Genomic DNA, 16,802 nt, shown 5'->3' with positions numbered 1-16,802 from the left:
AAAATCCCTGATATTCAATCAAGCTTTATGCATTCAAGATTTGAAGTACTGACATTTGTTCATCCAAAGTCCACGTTGCATGATTTTAGAAAGATATTGGACATAGAGCTCTGTACGATCATTTGTCAGTTACATTGTTCCACCTGTTTTTCAAATCCAATTCCAACCTCATTTTTAAACAAGTTTTTGTCTTATTTTTAGCGTTTTAAATATTATAAAGTGGCATTTTGTTCTAAAGTATGTTGTTGTCAAGCCTCTACTAAAGAACAATCTGGATCTCTCAATTTTAAGTCAATTTAGACCAATTTCAAACTTGCCTCTCTGAAGTAAAACACTCTAACAGCTCCTCCCCTTCTCCCTCTCCACGTGTGTTTGGTTTTGTTTTGTGTGTGTGTCTCTCTCAACCCCAGCTGTTGGGGATCAAGCCTGATTAGTATCGTGGTTGACTCGAGGCCTCGGCCTGGTGCCAACCCTTACATTAATTTAGTCTTGTGTATAAAGGCTACTGAAGTCTGAATTACGTTCGGTTTGGATTTATTTTTCTTTCGGCTGTTCAACTTTAATCAGCTCTGTTGGTGTTTTGCGAACTGCTGTGTGTCGGGAGCACTGGACTGGCGTAGAAGGTGTTTGCATTATTATTCTTAGGTAGGTGTGGCTTATTAGTTAACCACTTACGCGATCAATAAGTAGAGGAATAAATATCTGGTGGAAAAGGTACTTCCTCTACCCCAGTGGTTAGTGCGTTTTATTAATTGGAGTGTTAACTGTGTTCTCTTTATCCTAAACACACTACACTAAGCGCAAGTCCTGATGGAACTGACCAGAGCAGCCTTCATGTGCTGCTGTTGTTTTGCCTTTGGCTTTTCGTTTGTTCTTGTCTTTACTGTTTTGATTTTTTTTGTTTTTTTCACTTCTTCTTCTATATTCTGTGGGATTACACAGGCGGAAAACTGTATTTACTGCTCTTAATCTTAAACGTTTGTATAAGTGAGTTTTTCCCTTTTGACGGACGTATTAGCTGGCATGAGGTAGTGTGTTCCACGCCGTGGTTTGGCTGTTCCGGTGGGGTGCCACTGTGGTTGGATACGTAGGGATTGTTCTCGTATGGTAGTAGAGAAAGTCTTTACTGAGAGTCTTTACTGGTGTTGGATCATTTCTCTTTTATAGATTGTTGTGCATGTGTATGTATCGAGTGGAGTAGTGGTGAATCTGATTTTTCTCCTCTGGTGAAGGTCTCTAACCGGTGGCTCCAGGCGTTTTCAGGTTGTTCAGGTGTGGACTGTATTGATTGACAGCCAGTAAGCCCGATACGCTGTGGAACTCTGACATGGATCCTCATATTGTGATGTTGTGCAATGCCTGGCCAAAAAAAGTCACCACCTGGATTTAACTAAGCAAATAGGTAAGAGCCTCCCATTGGATAATTACTGCATGGGTGATTGTTTCAGCTGGAAACAAGTTATTTAAGCCTAACTGATGCAGTGAGGAGCTTCTCATTTGCTAAACAACCATGTCAAAAGACACATCCTGTGGTCATGGAAAAGATTTTAATCTGTTTCAGAAGAGTCAAATTATTGGCAAGCAGAGAAAACGTCTAAGGAGATTGCTGAAACTACTAAAGTTGGATTAAGAACTGTCCAATGCATTATTATAAAGTTGAAAGACAGTGGGGAAACATTTGAAAAAAAATCTTGAATGATTGTGATCGGCCATCATTTAAATGTGTGGTGAAATCAAATCGTAGAAAAACAGTAGAACTCGGGGATATTTTTAATAGTGAACATAAGAGCATTTCCACATGCACAATGTGAAGGGAACTCAAAGGATTGGGACTAAACGGCTGTGTAGCCTTAGTCACGTTGAGTCCAGATTTACCCTGTTCTAGAGTGATGGGTGCATCAGGGTAAGAAGAGAGGTGGCTGAAGTGATGCACCCATCATGCCTAGTGCCTACCGTACAAGCCTGTGGGGGCAGTGCTATGATCTGGGGTTGCTGCAGTTGGTCAGGTCTAGGTTCAGCAATGTTAAGTGCCCAAAGAATGAGGTCAGATGACTACCTGAATATACTGAATGATCAGGTTATTCCATCAATGGATTTTTTCTTCCCTGATGGCACGGGCATATTCCAAGATGACAATGCCAGGATTCATCGGGCTCAAATTGTGAGAGTGGTTCAGGGAGCATGAGACATCATTTTCACATGACACATGGATTGGCCACCACAGAGTCCAGACCTGAACCCCAGTGGGAATCTTTGGGATGTGCTGGAAAAGACTTTACGCAGTGGTCCAAATCTCCTATCATCAGTACGAGAACTTGGGGGAAATAATAATGCAACTCTGGACAAAAATAAATGTTGACATTGCAGAAGCTTGTGGAAATGATGCCACAATGAATGTGTGCCATAATCAAAGTTAAAGGCGGTCCAACGAAATATTAGTGTGTGACCTTCTTTTTGGCCAGGCAGTGTATAAACTCCTGTTTTGTTTTGTTTTTTTGTTTGTTTTTGTTTTTTTTTTGTCGTCTTTTTGAAATTGAATGTAATTGAAGAAAGCAAATATCTTATATATCCAAGCTGAAGTATATCTCTTTTCACATTTGTTCTTGGGAATTTATTTGGGAGCTGTCCTCTGGGTTAATTTTGTGATTAATTGGTGTAGCAAAATTAAACCCCTGGGAAAGAAATACAAGTCTGTCCTTGGGTGCAAGACCCCTAGGTTGTGAAGTCAATCTACTTATTGGTCATGGCAAGTTAAAATTGTCATCATTACATTTGCATAAATCGATGCTTTTTAAAAAAAAAATCGCAGTACTGAAGCACATTTGTCATAGAGAGTCAGCAAGGTCAGTCAGTGCTGATGCTGAAAATTGAGTTTCTGTTCTTGTGCTTTTAGCTTTAAGTGCATTTCATGCAATAGACCCTGAGATTCTTAGTAACTATCTCAAATTGGTTTGGCCTTTCTGGAACTGTCATAAAGTGGTTTGATAAACATCATGTTAAAAGCCCATCAAACTAGCTGACTGTCACTTCAGTGAATGATGCACTTTATGGTGTTCATCGGGGTTGTTGTCTTGAGCCTGCTTCGTTTTTACCCTGTAAATGCTTCCATTGGGTCACGTTATTAAAAAGCCTGGAGTCAGTTGTTACAGCTACATCGATGATGCACAATTGTTAGTCTAGCGCAAAATGACATGTGCTTTAAATAAACAGACAACTGGTTTGACCAGTATCATTCATTAGATGAATAGTGTGGGGGTTTTTAATAAATGAAGAAAAATTCTTGTATCTGGAAATAAAGCAGAGCAAACAAAAGTTTTAAACAAGTTTTTAAATTTGTCTTAAAACTACCTTAATCTTTGCAAGCGCATTTTTGTCATTTAACAAATATCACGTTAGATCTTTTTCTCAAACTACTGTGTCACGGAAGGTGCGCCTCTCACTGTCACGTGGTACGGCAGTGGGCGTTAATTGTTTGTCTCGTTTGTAACCACACCTGTGATGTTTAGCACACACCTGCACCTGGTTAAGTCTTATCTTGTCTGTATTTAAACCGCTGTAGGCGGGTGCTTGGTTGTTGGTCATTGCCTCTGTTCGTTACCTTGATTGTGCCATTTGTTCAGTATTGGTGTTCACTGTTTGTTGTGTGAGTGCCACCTTTTATATGTTAATAAATGTTTGTCAAACGTCGAGGGAGTCTGTGCGTCCTGCTCCGCGTCCTGTGGCACTCGGGCCCTCACACTGAGACGCTAAACCATGTGTTTATTTGTTCACTGCTGGATTACCGTAATACATCGTTGGATTCTCTAAAACTAAAATTGACCACAGATTTCAGGTCCTTCAGAACACTGCAGCCAGAGTACGAACACACACACACACACACACACACACACACACACACACACACACACACACACACACACACACACACACACACACAAATAAAAAACATATACCAGATGTTAACTGCTTCATTACACTCACTGCTTTTCTCATTTAGAATTGATTTCAAAATTATTTTACTGGTTTTGAAATCTTTTAATAGATTAGCACCTACACACATCTCACAAAACCTGACAGAATATGTTCCAAATGGTGCTTTGGGACTATTAAGTGCTGCTGATCTGAATATTAGCAAGATGAAGCACAAAGCCTACTAAAGCTAGGCTTCATCTGTTACTTTTTTAAATGTTACTTTTGTTACTATTTTCAAAAACACCTTTATTTTTTATTTGCTACATGCAGTTTATTCTATTTTAATGTTTCTTATTTTTATAGATTTTTTAAATTAAGCACTTTTAATTGTCTTTGAGCTACATTTTAATGTGTGGAAGGTGTTTTATAAAGGTATAGTTTGTAGATATTATCATACAGGCTCTTGACTGGGAGAGTGGTTGTTTTCTTTCTTTTTTTTTCGGTACTCCGGTACATATACAAGTTTTATTGTTTTAGAACATCTTGTATTTAGTAATTTAGAAGGATATATGTTCTATAATCTCCATCATACACACAAAAAAATCAAGCCATTTAACTCACCCCTTACACAAAGCAGGAAAACTAGAGTAGATGTGACCATTGTCATTCTAATACGAGTAACTTTACTGTGAAAGGATTGAGTGTACATCAAGCTTTTAGATGCAACTACCGGAAACTGAGTAAAGACGTCTGACCTGGGTGGAGAATAAAGCTACTGGCTTTCACTGTGTAAGAGAGCAAGAGGTTTTTCGCTTTTCTAAAAGATTGTTGCTTTGTCAACTCCTGTTCTCAGCCTGAAGAGCACTTTGAATTCGCTTGGGAATGGTGTCTCCACGTGGCTGGATGCGTTTTCGTCTGTCCCTGTATGTGGAACTACGCAGACATTGTGTGCATAGATGCTGCACAACTCGACACAATACCACAGTTAGAGAGCTTGTCATGCTAAGCTCATGTTATAAATGTTTTTTGAAGCTGTTAAAGATCAACCCCACTATCTAGAGACAAAATCGAACCCTGCGGTGTCTGTGTAGTCTGAAACGGAACAGGAAAGCACGCAGTTTCATTTCTGTAGAATTGTGTCCACTGTTGAAATGAACCTCAGTAATATGAGTGAGGTGTGTATGAGTAACAGTGAACATGGTACCTTGATGTTCTGTGTGTCTCTCAAAACAAAATTACAGTTCATATCTTAATTTCATAGTGGTGCAAACAGAAGATGTAAACAGGCAGATTTAATGGGAATAAAACAGACCAGAGTCTTAAATATGAGATTAAAATGGTTTTTCCGTTTTCATAAGAGAAATAAATGTCCCTACTTCAAATGTACAAATATCTACACAAATCACAAAAACTTATTCGGTTAACCTCTATGTCCCTAATAAGGCAAAGGATCATAACAGGAATATATTTTATTCTTTTATTTTCTCACTTTTTTCAATGTGCTTTCTAAATATTAATATTATATCTTAAAATCAGCACTACAGTATCAGCCACAAGTGCGGCAATGTGCAAAATCCCTTGTGTAACACTTGACTGGTGCTGGGCTGTTGGCTATACCGTCTTTGGCCACCAGAGGGAGGCACAGAACCAACTCACAATATTCAAAGGCATTTAGCCACACTTGTCATCCAGCCTATTAAGACTATATCCAGCCTATATCTGCATGCAGTTAATTGCGGCTGTGAGACAGCAAACAATACTTGAGCTAATTCAGAAGTCTAGATTCAACGACAAAGATGAAGGTCCAGAAAACCAAAATAACCAGGAGCAAGGTGAAACTACAGTACATGCAATACAAGGAAAACCCTCAGAAATGCTCAACTAGTATGGCAAGACTTAGTGGAGCCAAAGAGGGTTGTACATGCACACAAAGGCAGGAAGATTAGCTGGATATGGGAGACTTAACAATAGAATGAAGTCTGTTCAGTGGTTAAGAGCTGGCTAGCCTGATGTAGCAGATTGTAAAAGTGAGAAATAAAATCAAAACTGAACACTTGTTAGAACCACATGAGAATTTTTAACCCAAGATAATTTGTTATACTTGCTTATAATGAGTCAAACATGGGAAGGCGTAAGTTTATGAGCTTAGCGTTTTTGTTTCAGGTTTTATAACTGTCTGTTAACACTCTATAAAACAAACTTTTCCCTGTACATCAAAACCAGACCTAGAGAAACCCATCCACACTCTTATCTCCAGCAAGGTGATTACTGTAATGGTCTCCTAACGGGACTCCCAGAAAAGGCACTCAAACAGCTTCGATTGATTCAAAATATAGCAGCTAGAGTTCTCACTAGGATCAAAAGACCTCACACCCCCCCCTAATTCTTAAGTCCTTACACTGGCTACCAGTATACCATAGAGTTGACTTTAAGGTATTACTGGTCTATGAATCACTTAATATGGTAGGACCAGCGTATCTGGGCGTAATGAGCCAGGAAGAACTCTCAGATCATTAGGAACTAGTCAGGAAGTCCTGCCCAAGGTACAGACTAAGCATGGAGAGGCAGCGTTTAACCACTATGCTGTTTATAAATGGAACCATCTGTCAGAGGATATTAGACGGGCCCCTCCACTAGATGTGTTTAAATCCAAATTTAAAACGACCCTGTTTGGTGAGGCTTTCCGCTCAGGTTAAACAGTTATTTCAGCTCCTTTTTGAAGTGATAGATCACAGGATGTAATAAGCATCACAATTTAGTTATTTAATCATCATTTAATGCATAAACTTTGCCCCTCCGGGTCCTCCTGTGCACTTATTACTTGTTACTGATGCCTGTTTAGGCCCCAATCGCTTAGGGGTTAGGGTTAGATGACACTTGAAGCCCCGTTAAGTATTGTATAAGTATTTATGCATTTTCCCTTCATGACATGTTTGACTGGTTTCACTAGTATTAATATACCTATTAGCATGATCAGTGTTTTTTCCTTTTGTTTTATTGGTCTCCAAATGATTCTTGTTAATCTCCCGTTAGATATCACTCTTCCTGGATATCACTTTGGCCGTTTTCTGGTTTGAGTATGGATTCACTAAGCGCGGCGTAGGAGGAGGACACAAGAACTGAGATGGTGACACCATCCAGGGTTAAATAAACTTGGACATGACGATGGTTTTCTAAAATGAAACATGAAACAAAAATGACCACGGGTAATATTTAAAAAGACTGAGGCAGTTACAACCACAGAAAGAGGAATGGCATGAGGGAGTTTCAATAACCGGCACACTAGATGTAAATGAGGGGTGTGTGTACACGGGATAATCTGGGTAAACGAAACGAGAACAACGGAAGCTGAAGTCATGACGACCACGGTGCCAGAGGGTGGAACTGTGATGGATCCAAATCTGATTTTTCTCCAAACCCAGAGTGACACAGACCTAATAATGTTCAGACACTGTTCAGACTGTGTGTGCATGTTATAGTGTAAAAGTCCACCAATACAAATCTTTGGCACTCAAATCGGATGAACGCAAGTGCCATCATGCCTGTCCTGCCTCACACACTTTTAAAATGATCCAGTGACAGCTGTGGGTGTGGCCGTTAGATGATAATCATGCCTTAAGCTGTGTGCACATGCAAACACAAACATGTCTTGAGTTCATGCAGCTGCTTCTGAGAGAGTGAAATACTCTGTGAGGAGAAACATCCTTCAGGTACTGGTATGCACTTTTATCTTCATGATCATCCTAGATCAAAAAAGTCTTTGTAGTGACTCAATGCAGTACAGATCTGTGCGAGTTTACATGACCTGCAGTATGGATCTGTGTAAGTTTAGAATATGTGCACTTTCTTTCCAAGGTTAATGGAAAGAATGATTTATAGATGCAGTAACAGTGTTTGTCTTGGCTCCACCTGTCCAAAATGGATGTGTTCCCACCCCCAAAGAGGAAGTGAACTATAACAACATCTTCATTATTTTCTCACCTGTCTCACATGCAAACCACATCAGACAAATACAGGAACAGCTGCTCACTGGGCACAAGGTGTTTTGAATGCAGGTGTGCACCATGGAAACAAAAGCTGTATAACACTCATGAAATGGCCTGAAATGTTTCCACTGGTGTTCTGGTGCAGCTGAGTGGTTATGCTGACATGTTTTTTGCACTAGGCACTAATAAAAACATTCATATTTACTTTTAGTTTGCACATTTTGCCCCACAAATCTCTTCAAAGCAAGTGATTGAACTCAAACACCTTTCTCTCTTTAACACAGGGTTAGTGTTTAGGGATAGAATGTAGGGTATATGGCCAAGAGTTAAGGTATAGGGTAAAGGGCTATGGTTGGGGTATAGGGTTAGGGTATAGGGTTGGGGTATAGGGTAAAGGGCTATGGTTGGGGTATAGGGTTAGGGTATAGGGTTGGGGTATAGGGTTAGGGTATAGGGTTGGGGTAAAGGGTTAGGGTATAGGGTTGGGGTATAGGGTTAGGGTATAGGGTTGGGGTATAGGGTAAAGGGCTATGGTTGGGGTATAGGGTTAGGGTATAGGGTTGGGGTATAGGGTTAGGGTATAGGGTTGGGGTATAGGGTTAGGGTATAGGGTTGGGGTATAGGGTAAAGGGCTATGGTTGGGGTATAGGGTTGGGGTATAGGGTTGGGGTATAGGGTTGGGGTATAGGGTTAGGGTATAGGGTTGGGGTATAGGGTTAGGGTATAGGGTTGGGGTATAGGGTTAGGGTATAGGGTTGGGGTAAAGGGTTAGGTGAGAGTTAGGGTTTAGACTTGGGATGTAGGGTTACATTTATACTCCTGAAAACTGGACTGGCATTGAATGCAGCTGGCATTGATTCTTCAACTAATGACTGTGTTGCCTGGAAATGAAATAGTCTGACCTCATGACAGTTCTGTTCACAAGTAACAGTGTATCTATAAACAACCTCCACCTCCTACATTAAAACAATCCACTTGTATCTCATGAAGATGTTGATTTGTAATTGACATTTATTTTTCACAGCACAATAAGTTATACAATCTTTATCAAAAAACATCATCCAATAGAACATGACTGAAAAACTGTGTTAAGTTACAATGTTAAGTTTGAAAATCCTTCTCAAAACTGTGAAATTAGGAGGGAGAATGAATATCACCTTGGAGTAAATTCAGGTTGAATAAGCCAGAGTAGCAACATTTCCACATATAGTAACTTCAGTATTGAACTTTAATCACTTCATTACAACACGTGTTTTACATACAAAACTCTACTTCTGTTTTAGGGTTTTTTTGCCCCCCTTTTTTAAAAGCTAAACCAGAGCCTGATGGCACTCTAGGCTGTTATCTGTGGACGGAAACCTCTGTGGCCTAATTTGGTCGTAAATTGTTGTTAGTTTATACCTTTCCTCAGGGAAAGATTCAGGTATATAGGCCTGAGAGAGAGAGAGAGAGAAAGAGAGAGAAATTGTTATTTCGGAAACACATTGATAGCAGTAGGTAACTGAATATTCTCATACTGTATCTTTGTTTGTTTGGCATAATTTACACTGTGGCAGTTACAGATCTATAGTCATGGTCAAAGGTTTTGAGACACATTTTCAAAAAGTTTGCTGCCTCAGTTTTTATGGTGGCAATTTGCATTGACTAGATTGCGAAGAGTGATCAGATGAATTGCAATTAATTGCAAAGTCATTCCTTGCCATGAAAATGAACTTAATCACAAAAATAATTGTATACCAGCCACTGCATTTCAGCCCTGCCACAAAATGGCATGCTAACATCATTTCAGTGGTGATCTCAGGAGAAAGTGTTAACGAGGACAAGGCAGCTGATATCACTGTCATGCTGATTTGAAGAGCAGACTGGTTGCTGTAAAAGGGTGGTGGTGCTTGAAGTTTTCTTCTGGTAACCATGGTTTCCTCCAAGGAAGCATGTGCAGTCATCAAAGCATCGCATCAAAAGGGCTTCACAGGCAAGGGCACTGCTGCATGTAAGAGAGCACCTAAAATCAACCATTTATTGAACAAGAACTTCAAGGAGAGAGGTTCACTTGCAGTTAAGAAGGCTTCAGGGCGCCCAAGAAAGTCAAGCGCCAGGACCGTCTCCTAAAGAGGATGCAGCTATGCTATCAGGTCACCACCAGTACTGAGCTTGCTCATAAATGGTAGAAGGCAGGTGTGAGTGCATCTGTGCACACAGTGAGGAGTGAGGCGAAGGCTTTTGGAGGATGGCTTGGTGTCAAGAATGGCAGCAAAGAAGCCACTTCTGTCCAAGAAAAACATCCAAGGACGGACTGACATTCTGAAGGAATTATAGGGATTGGACTGCAGAGGACTGGGGTACATTTTCTCTGATGAAGCCCCCTTCAGACTGTTTGGGACATCTGGACAAATGATTGTCCAAAGAAGGAAAGGTGAGCACTACCATGCATCCTGTGTCATGCCAACATTGAGGAATCCTGAGATCATTCATGTGTGGGGTTGCTTCTCATCCAAGGGAGTGGGTTTGCTCAAACTTTTGCCTAAGAACACTGCTATGAATAAGGAACAGTATCAAAACATCCTCCAACAGCAACTTCTCCCAACGATTCAGGAGCGATTTGGTGATGAACAATGCTTTTTCCAGCATGAAGGAGCACCATGTCCCAAGGCAAAACTGAGAAACAAGTTGCTCAGTGAACAAAACAAGAAACTCCCCAGATCACAATCCCATTGACAACCTGTGGTCAATCCTCAAAAAGATGGTGCACAAACACAAACTGTGATCACCCCCAGGCACTGATTAGGCAAGAATTGGTTGCCATCAGTCAAGATTTTGCCCTGAAGCTGATATCCAGCATGCCAAGGTGAATTGCAGAAGTCTTAATATTTACAGTGTTGACCCTTCTTTTTTATGTCTTTGCTTAAACTGGATCTATTTGTCAATAAAAAGTAAAAAAAAAATAAAAAATAAAAATCTTCTGAAATGCTTATAATTGTACTTCACTATAACATATAACATCTGACAAAAGGATCTAAAAAAAACTGAGGAAGTAAACTTTGTGAAAATCAAAATTTGTGTCAGTGTCAACTTTTAGCCACAACTGTAGGGTTGTGTTAGATGTAGAGATGTTTCTTCTTGGCCTGAGACAGTACAAAAGAATCTTTAAAGTCAATTGTGGGAGCCAAGCATCGCGTGTGAGCTGTATGTGAATTAAGCAATGCATTTAAAAAAATACTTGAAACCCCACCACACAGAACAAGCTTAAGCACAACTTCTGCAGGACATTTAACTTTAAAACAAGTGTGTGCTGTACATGAACTCAGCAACACTGAAAGACACTGTGGTTACACAGCTCAGAACAAGTGTGACCACAGTGAAGTTCTACATGTGACACCACGCAGGTGTGTGGGAATGTGCTCTACATGCACACTGTGGTAGTGTTGCATGGTCAAGTGTTTTCCAGAGTCTGTGTGTCCATCAGATGTCACTGACCTGAGTATCAGTTTTATGAGCTATTTCAGAATATTGTAAATCAGCATGAGGTCCTTCAGATGCAGATGAAGCTGCAAAGATAAATAAAGTAATTCAGCAGGCTGACTATTCTCATTGGTCAACTAGACAGAGACCGACAGACTCCAGAACACTAGAACAGCAAAAGGATCACAGTGTACATGTTACTAAGAGTCCAGAGAGCATATCCAGACAAATACTTGCCTTCTGTGTGCTGACTGGATTCCTTTTGCCATTTTCTCCTCCTGAGATACACAGCAACCCCGATTACTGCCACAACAGAAACCCCACTGAGCACTGCACTGACTATATACCTCTGACGACCATCTCCATGAACTACAAAAAGAAAAATAAACAATCAGTTTATTAAACTTAAAACCAGCATTACTGTATGCTAATTAATATTCTCCCTAACCTATATATCCCTGTATTATCCCAAGTATTATCCCAATATCCTCCACTTGGTTTAAATTAATTTAGTTTAATTTAAACTAATTATCTGTGACTACATGGAAGAAGGGAAGAAAATTTAAATCAGCCTCTCTGAAAAGCAGAAAATACAAGTGCTTTATTTAAAACAATATCTCAATACTGTGTGCAATATGATTTTTTTTTACATTATTGAGGTGTTTAAAGATACAGATATTATGGAAAAAGTAAAAAAAAACAAAAAAAACAAAAACAGAACTGGATATAAATGTGAAGAATTTTGTTAAATTTTTATACCAGGACTGTGGTAACAGAGTGTCGTGATGTTGGCTGTGGTTGTTTTGTTGCTGACTGGGTTTGACACCACACATATGAAGTTGTCATTTTTTGGCTTCTCAATCTCCAGAGGAAGATGCAATATGGCATTCAAATTGGAGCTACTTGTGCGGTTTAATATGAAGTTATCTTTATACCAAAAGAGAACCAGTCCCCTCCCATTGATCACTGAGCACAGTAATGAACAGACTGTGTTATCTGAAGAAGAGTTACTGGATGATGTCACCTGAGGTGCTGGTACATTTTCTGGAAAAAAATGAAGAAAAGAAATGAACAAGAATCTGCTTGTTAAAACAAAGAAATCTTCACATATTCATTTCATAATAAACTGAAAAACAAACTTACTGTACACCTCCAGCTGATATTCCTGCTTGATCTTGGACTCTTTACTGCTCTCTACAGTATAACCACCTGAATCTTCTGTCCTCAGGTCTGAGAGAGTGAAGAGCCCAGTCTGATTGTCCCAGTGGAGACGATTCTTAAACTTCTCATCTGTTTCTGTATCAGTGTTTTTATTAAGCACGACTCCAATGTTTCTGCCTTCATAGTGTATAGTCCCAGTAAGTGGTACCCTGGTAGGGAATGTAAGGGACTTCCCCACAGTACTGTACATTACCACCCTCTCAGTTGAAGTGCTGGAACCTGCAGCAAAGATGAACACATCTAGAGAGAGAAACACACTGTTATTAGATGAGCTGTTATTAATCCAGTCATACAGAGATGAACACCACTGGAAAGAGAAATGGTGCTGATTTTATGTTCTAGTATCAAATCTTTATCAGAAATCTTACAAAAAAGGGAGGAAAATGGAATATTATTTACATCAGGTGCTTGTTTAAGAAGTAGAGACTAAACCCACCACTGAAACATTTGTGTGCACATTGCGTTCCCGTGTGTTTGGGAATTGCATGGTTCCGAATAAACAGACGCATGTTCAAAAACAGACGTATGTTTCATACAGGCCCCCTTCTCTTTATCTGTCTTACAAAGTCATGGACTTTCAGCACAGTTCAGACTGTTAGATTGGCATCTTCTATAATTAAGCACTTTTGAATGATCAGAGCTCTGTAGTGGAGTGTGGACAGATTCTCTTCTTCAGTTCTTATCATTGCAGCCCTCAGTTCACCTTACAGCACCTCACCCTTACAATGACCAAGTATTACAACAAACACATTACTCCTGGACCCTGTAAGTCTGGAATACACCACCTTTAACAGGATTAATGTTTTAAATAAAACATTACTACTTCTCCAGAGACACATGGCCCATTTAATTTATGACATACTCTCCTCTCACCCCTGTAGTTGTAAAGTTACCAGCTGGTAATGTGTGGGTAACTCTTTCTAATACCTTTGCAAACTCCTAATGCCTGTCAAAACCCTGGGAATTATGTTCTGAAAATGCTACTGGATTTTAACCTATTAAAATGAGTCAAATAATGATTAGATACATTCTCCTGTTAATGAGGGTCCATCAGTCTTATCAATTTTATTGCATCTACATGTATGGTAGCCATTCCATTCCAATGGCTATTGAATTCCAATACAGGCACTATTGACCATGCCAAGAAAAAGCGAAAAAGAAAAGGTTTGAGTGCAGAAAAAGGGTTCAGTCCTGTCTTTATTGGATGAGGGATACAGGAAACATCAGGTTGCTTCCATTCTTACAATTTCAAATATGGTGGTTCATAAGAACAAGGTCAAGGCAACAGATTTCTATTTAACCCAATGCTATAGGGCTGTCACTTTAAAATAAAGCCAACTTGAAAGTTTAGGGGCACCCAGTCACTAGAAAATTAATCTGGAGAGTTTTAATGGAATGGGTCTTAGTTAGTGTCATTGCATGGCTGTAACACCACTGTGCATGCAGACCCCATGAGTGCACACAGACCTCTTTTATTCTTAGTGGTTAACCATCCAAACTCTGCCCATCATATCTACACACCGGCTGTTTCCACTTGTTGCAAAAGCCACTGCTTGCACACACTGCAAGACAGCATGTGTTGTTTGTGCAATTTACATTCTATAGTTCCTGCATAATGTGATCTGTTGACCATGAGGGATGAACTCATGCAAAAACTGTATATATAAAAAAGATTTGCACAAACAATTCACAATGTCCATATGTCCATCCATATGGTATAAAAACACCCAAACAATGATACCAAGATTTTTAATTCATTTAAGAGAAATGCTCTCAAGAAAAATTACCCAGATTTGATTAACACTTTAGCATTGGCATACTTTACTGTTGTGTGTTTCTCTGTAACCAACAAAATAATTTTAACACACTCGAGGTGTCATGGAAACACCTCATTAACTCCTATTAAACGGGTAAAGAAGGCCGTCCTGATCAGTCAGGTCTAAAAATTGGACCAGAACTAATTATTGCTTTGAAAACTAATATTTTAATATCCACAGTCAGACAGAAACCAGAAAGTGTGGTTTATAAACTGTCCTGTGTCTGTCCTACTACGTTGTTATTCTCGAACTAGAGGCCAGAGACCTAATGACCTAATGCCTGACGTACTGAGAGCAGCACAGCATAAACATTACTCTGTTTAGCTATACAACTGCTTACAGGACTGCAAACACCAGCAAAGTTCTGTATTTCCAAAACAAGTAGTGTATGGTGGGGAATGGTCAAGGACAAAACATTTTTATGCCTGTGTGAAACTGGAAAGTCTGTCTGACTCATAATATCGACAGGCCTCCAAAGTGTCCGCTTAATTTATCCTCAATCCTTTAAATACTGCTCCTATTCACTATTTTTCTATCTTTGACAGCTCTGGCCACAGACACTGTGTCAGCAGAGACATTGACTGGCTTTTTGGTGTTAACAGGATTTCCTCTTTAGACAACAGAAATCAAACAGACAGAGGTAACAGCTCATGGTTATTCGTGAAAGACTTATGGAAGCAACACAAGACAACATAAAACTCTTAAACATCGTTGAGTTAATTTCTGGACCAAATGAATACACTTTACCAAAAAACAAAAACAAAAAAAAAAAAAAGGGAAGAAAAACCAATTGAAATCACAATTGAAATTGAGTAACATAAAGTGTAAAGTCAGAGGCAAACAGATTCTACAAAACAAACATACATTAACTTGCAAAACTGGCTCAGGACATGAGCTGAAGTTTAATTTGAGAGGCAAATAAGTTATATGTTAACAAAGACGTCTTTCTTTTGCTTTCATTTTTTCCCATAATTTATATTACATTAGACCACTTGTATTTTCTTAACATTTCTAAGGAATGTGTTCTCTTACTGTTAATCCTATTTTAATCTTATTGTTATGATGCATAACAGGAAAAGATAAATACTCCCATGACCTACTCAGAAAGGTTGAACGATGTGTTTACACGATTATATAGTGAGGTACCATGAACTGGATGTGTTCATATACTCATAAAGCACATAAAGACAGAAAGAAAACGTAATATTCAAGCTGACACAAGCTGTAGTCAGACTCACCCGATACACAGATGAAAAGCAGAGTCCATTGTGTACACTGAAACCAGGTCTTCATTTTGGTTTACTTCATTTTTTAGTTAATACTTGACTTCTTTTTTTTTTTTCATTGCGTGTAATACAATCGTAGCATCTTTTCAGCGACTTCATGAAGATCCATTACGCATACAACTTAACGCGGGGTGGGGTTCTGTTTGCGCTCAGTAATATGAGATGAGATGGCGTCGTGCTTTTTCCTGTGGGGAAGCGTTCAGTTTCAACTGGAAAGAACAACGTACAGCTCTCTAACCCTAACTTTAACCCAACTCTTAAAATTCTTGTCTTTATACCAATATTTAAATCATTTATTCTCCACCCATCTGTAATGGATGTGTCCTAAAGTACATGGAGACGTTTATAAATGTCAAGGGGGCCCCACCTTGCCCCAGGAGAATGCCGAAGATCGGATAGAGTGCACCAGCCTCTAATTATCCGTTTAGTATTTAAGTAAAGCTGTTACTTTCCTAGTGCGAAGTATGGCAATTTCATTATGCGCACTGAGCGGTCTCTTTGGGTTGTTTTCTATCTTTGCTGTTTTTTAGATTACGACAGTTTGCTTTTGCCCTGTTTACAAATTGCATGTTTATTGTTATGCATGTTGTTTCGACCCACTCCCGTACCTGACGCATTCAAGGAGCTTCAGAGGTCAGTGTTGGTGACTGAGGGGCTCACTGGTTGTTGAGCTCATACAGAGAGAGGGGGAACCAACATGGCCAGCGATGAGGGCAAGCAAGCTAATGCTACGGCTCCAATTCGGCAGCATTTTGGAATTGTTCCAAATAAAAGGGAGAACCCGCAAACCTTGATGAACCCTGTCTAAAAACAGTCGCAGGTAAGGAGGGAAACACGTCGAATATGCGTTCGCATCTAAAATGAAACACCATTTAATCATTGTCACAATAAACGGATTTGACGCTTTTGCCAAATCCACAAAATATATAAGGGACAGTGCGTGATGGAAGGCGTGTACTAAGAACCTCGCTAAAGAAATTGTGGTGTTCCACACCGAAAAATATTAATTTAAAGTCATAATCACTGGCGCGCTAGGTGATGCTCTCCGAGAATGGCAGCTGGTTGAGAATAAAAGCGCTGTTATAACTACGGATAATGGAGTAACATCGCAGCCGCTGCCA

At 39.6% G+C, this 16,802-nt stretch overlaps 1 protein-coding gene across 2 annotated transcripts; it reads right to left on the bottom strand.

The window, feature by feature from the left end:
• Positions 1–8,891: 8,891 nt before the first annotated feature.
• Positions 8,892–16,349, bottom strand: LOC113591110 (CD48 antigen). 2 transcript variants are annotated; one of them, XM_035529607.1, is made up of 7 exons: positions 16,290–16,349; positions 15,634–15,866; positions 12,501–12,818; positions 12,117–12,401; positions 11,595–11,726; positions 11,373–11,443; positions 8,892–9,331 (listed from the first exon to the last, which is right to left on the bottom strand). In XM_035529607.1, the coding sequence occupies exons 2-7, from the start codon at positions 15,686–15,688 to the stop codon at positions 9,209–9,211; spliced, it is 984 nt and encodes a 327-aa protein (XP_035385500.1). In that variant the 5' UTR covers positions 15,689–15,866; positions 16,290–16,349; the 3' UTR covers positions 8,892–9,208. The 2 variants fall into 2 exon arrangements, with proteins under 2 accessions (XP_035385500.1, XP_035385501.1); XM_035529608.1 differs by lacking the exons at positions 11,373–11,443; positions 16,290–16,349 and having other exon boundaries at positions 9,232–9,331; positions 15,634–16,032.
• Between the last annotated feature and the right edge of the window lie 453 nt (positions 16,350–16,802).

This window comes from Electrophorus electricus, chromosome 9, assembly GCF_013358815.1.
Source record: "Electrophorus electricus isolate fEleEle1 chromosome 9, fEleEle1.pri, whole genome shotgun sequence".
Classification (NCBI taxonomy): domain Eukaryota; kingdom Metazoa; phylum Chordata; class Actinopteri; order Gymnotiformes; family Gymnotidae; genus Electrophorus; species Electrophorus electricus.
Note: the sequence above shows the minus strand (reverse complement) of the source record. Positions and strands in the feature narration are given on the sequence as shown.

What these genes read in the sequence shown, in the direction of transcription:
- LOC113591110 (XM_035529607.1), bottom strand. Translation starts at nt 15,688, where the DNA reads ATGAAGACCTGGTTTCAGTGTACACAATGGACTCTGCTTTTCATCTGT. An exon ending in GCTTTTCATCTGTGTATCGG is followed by an intron (nt 12,819 to 15,633) that starts GTGAGTCTGACT and finishes TTCTCTCTCTAG; the next exon opens with ATGTGTTCATCTTTGCTGCA. An exon ending in ATATCAGCTGGAGGTGTACA is followed by an intron (nt 12,402 to 12,500) that starts GTAAGTTTGTTT and finishes ATTTTTTTCCAG; the next exon opens with AAAATGTACCAGCACCTCAG.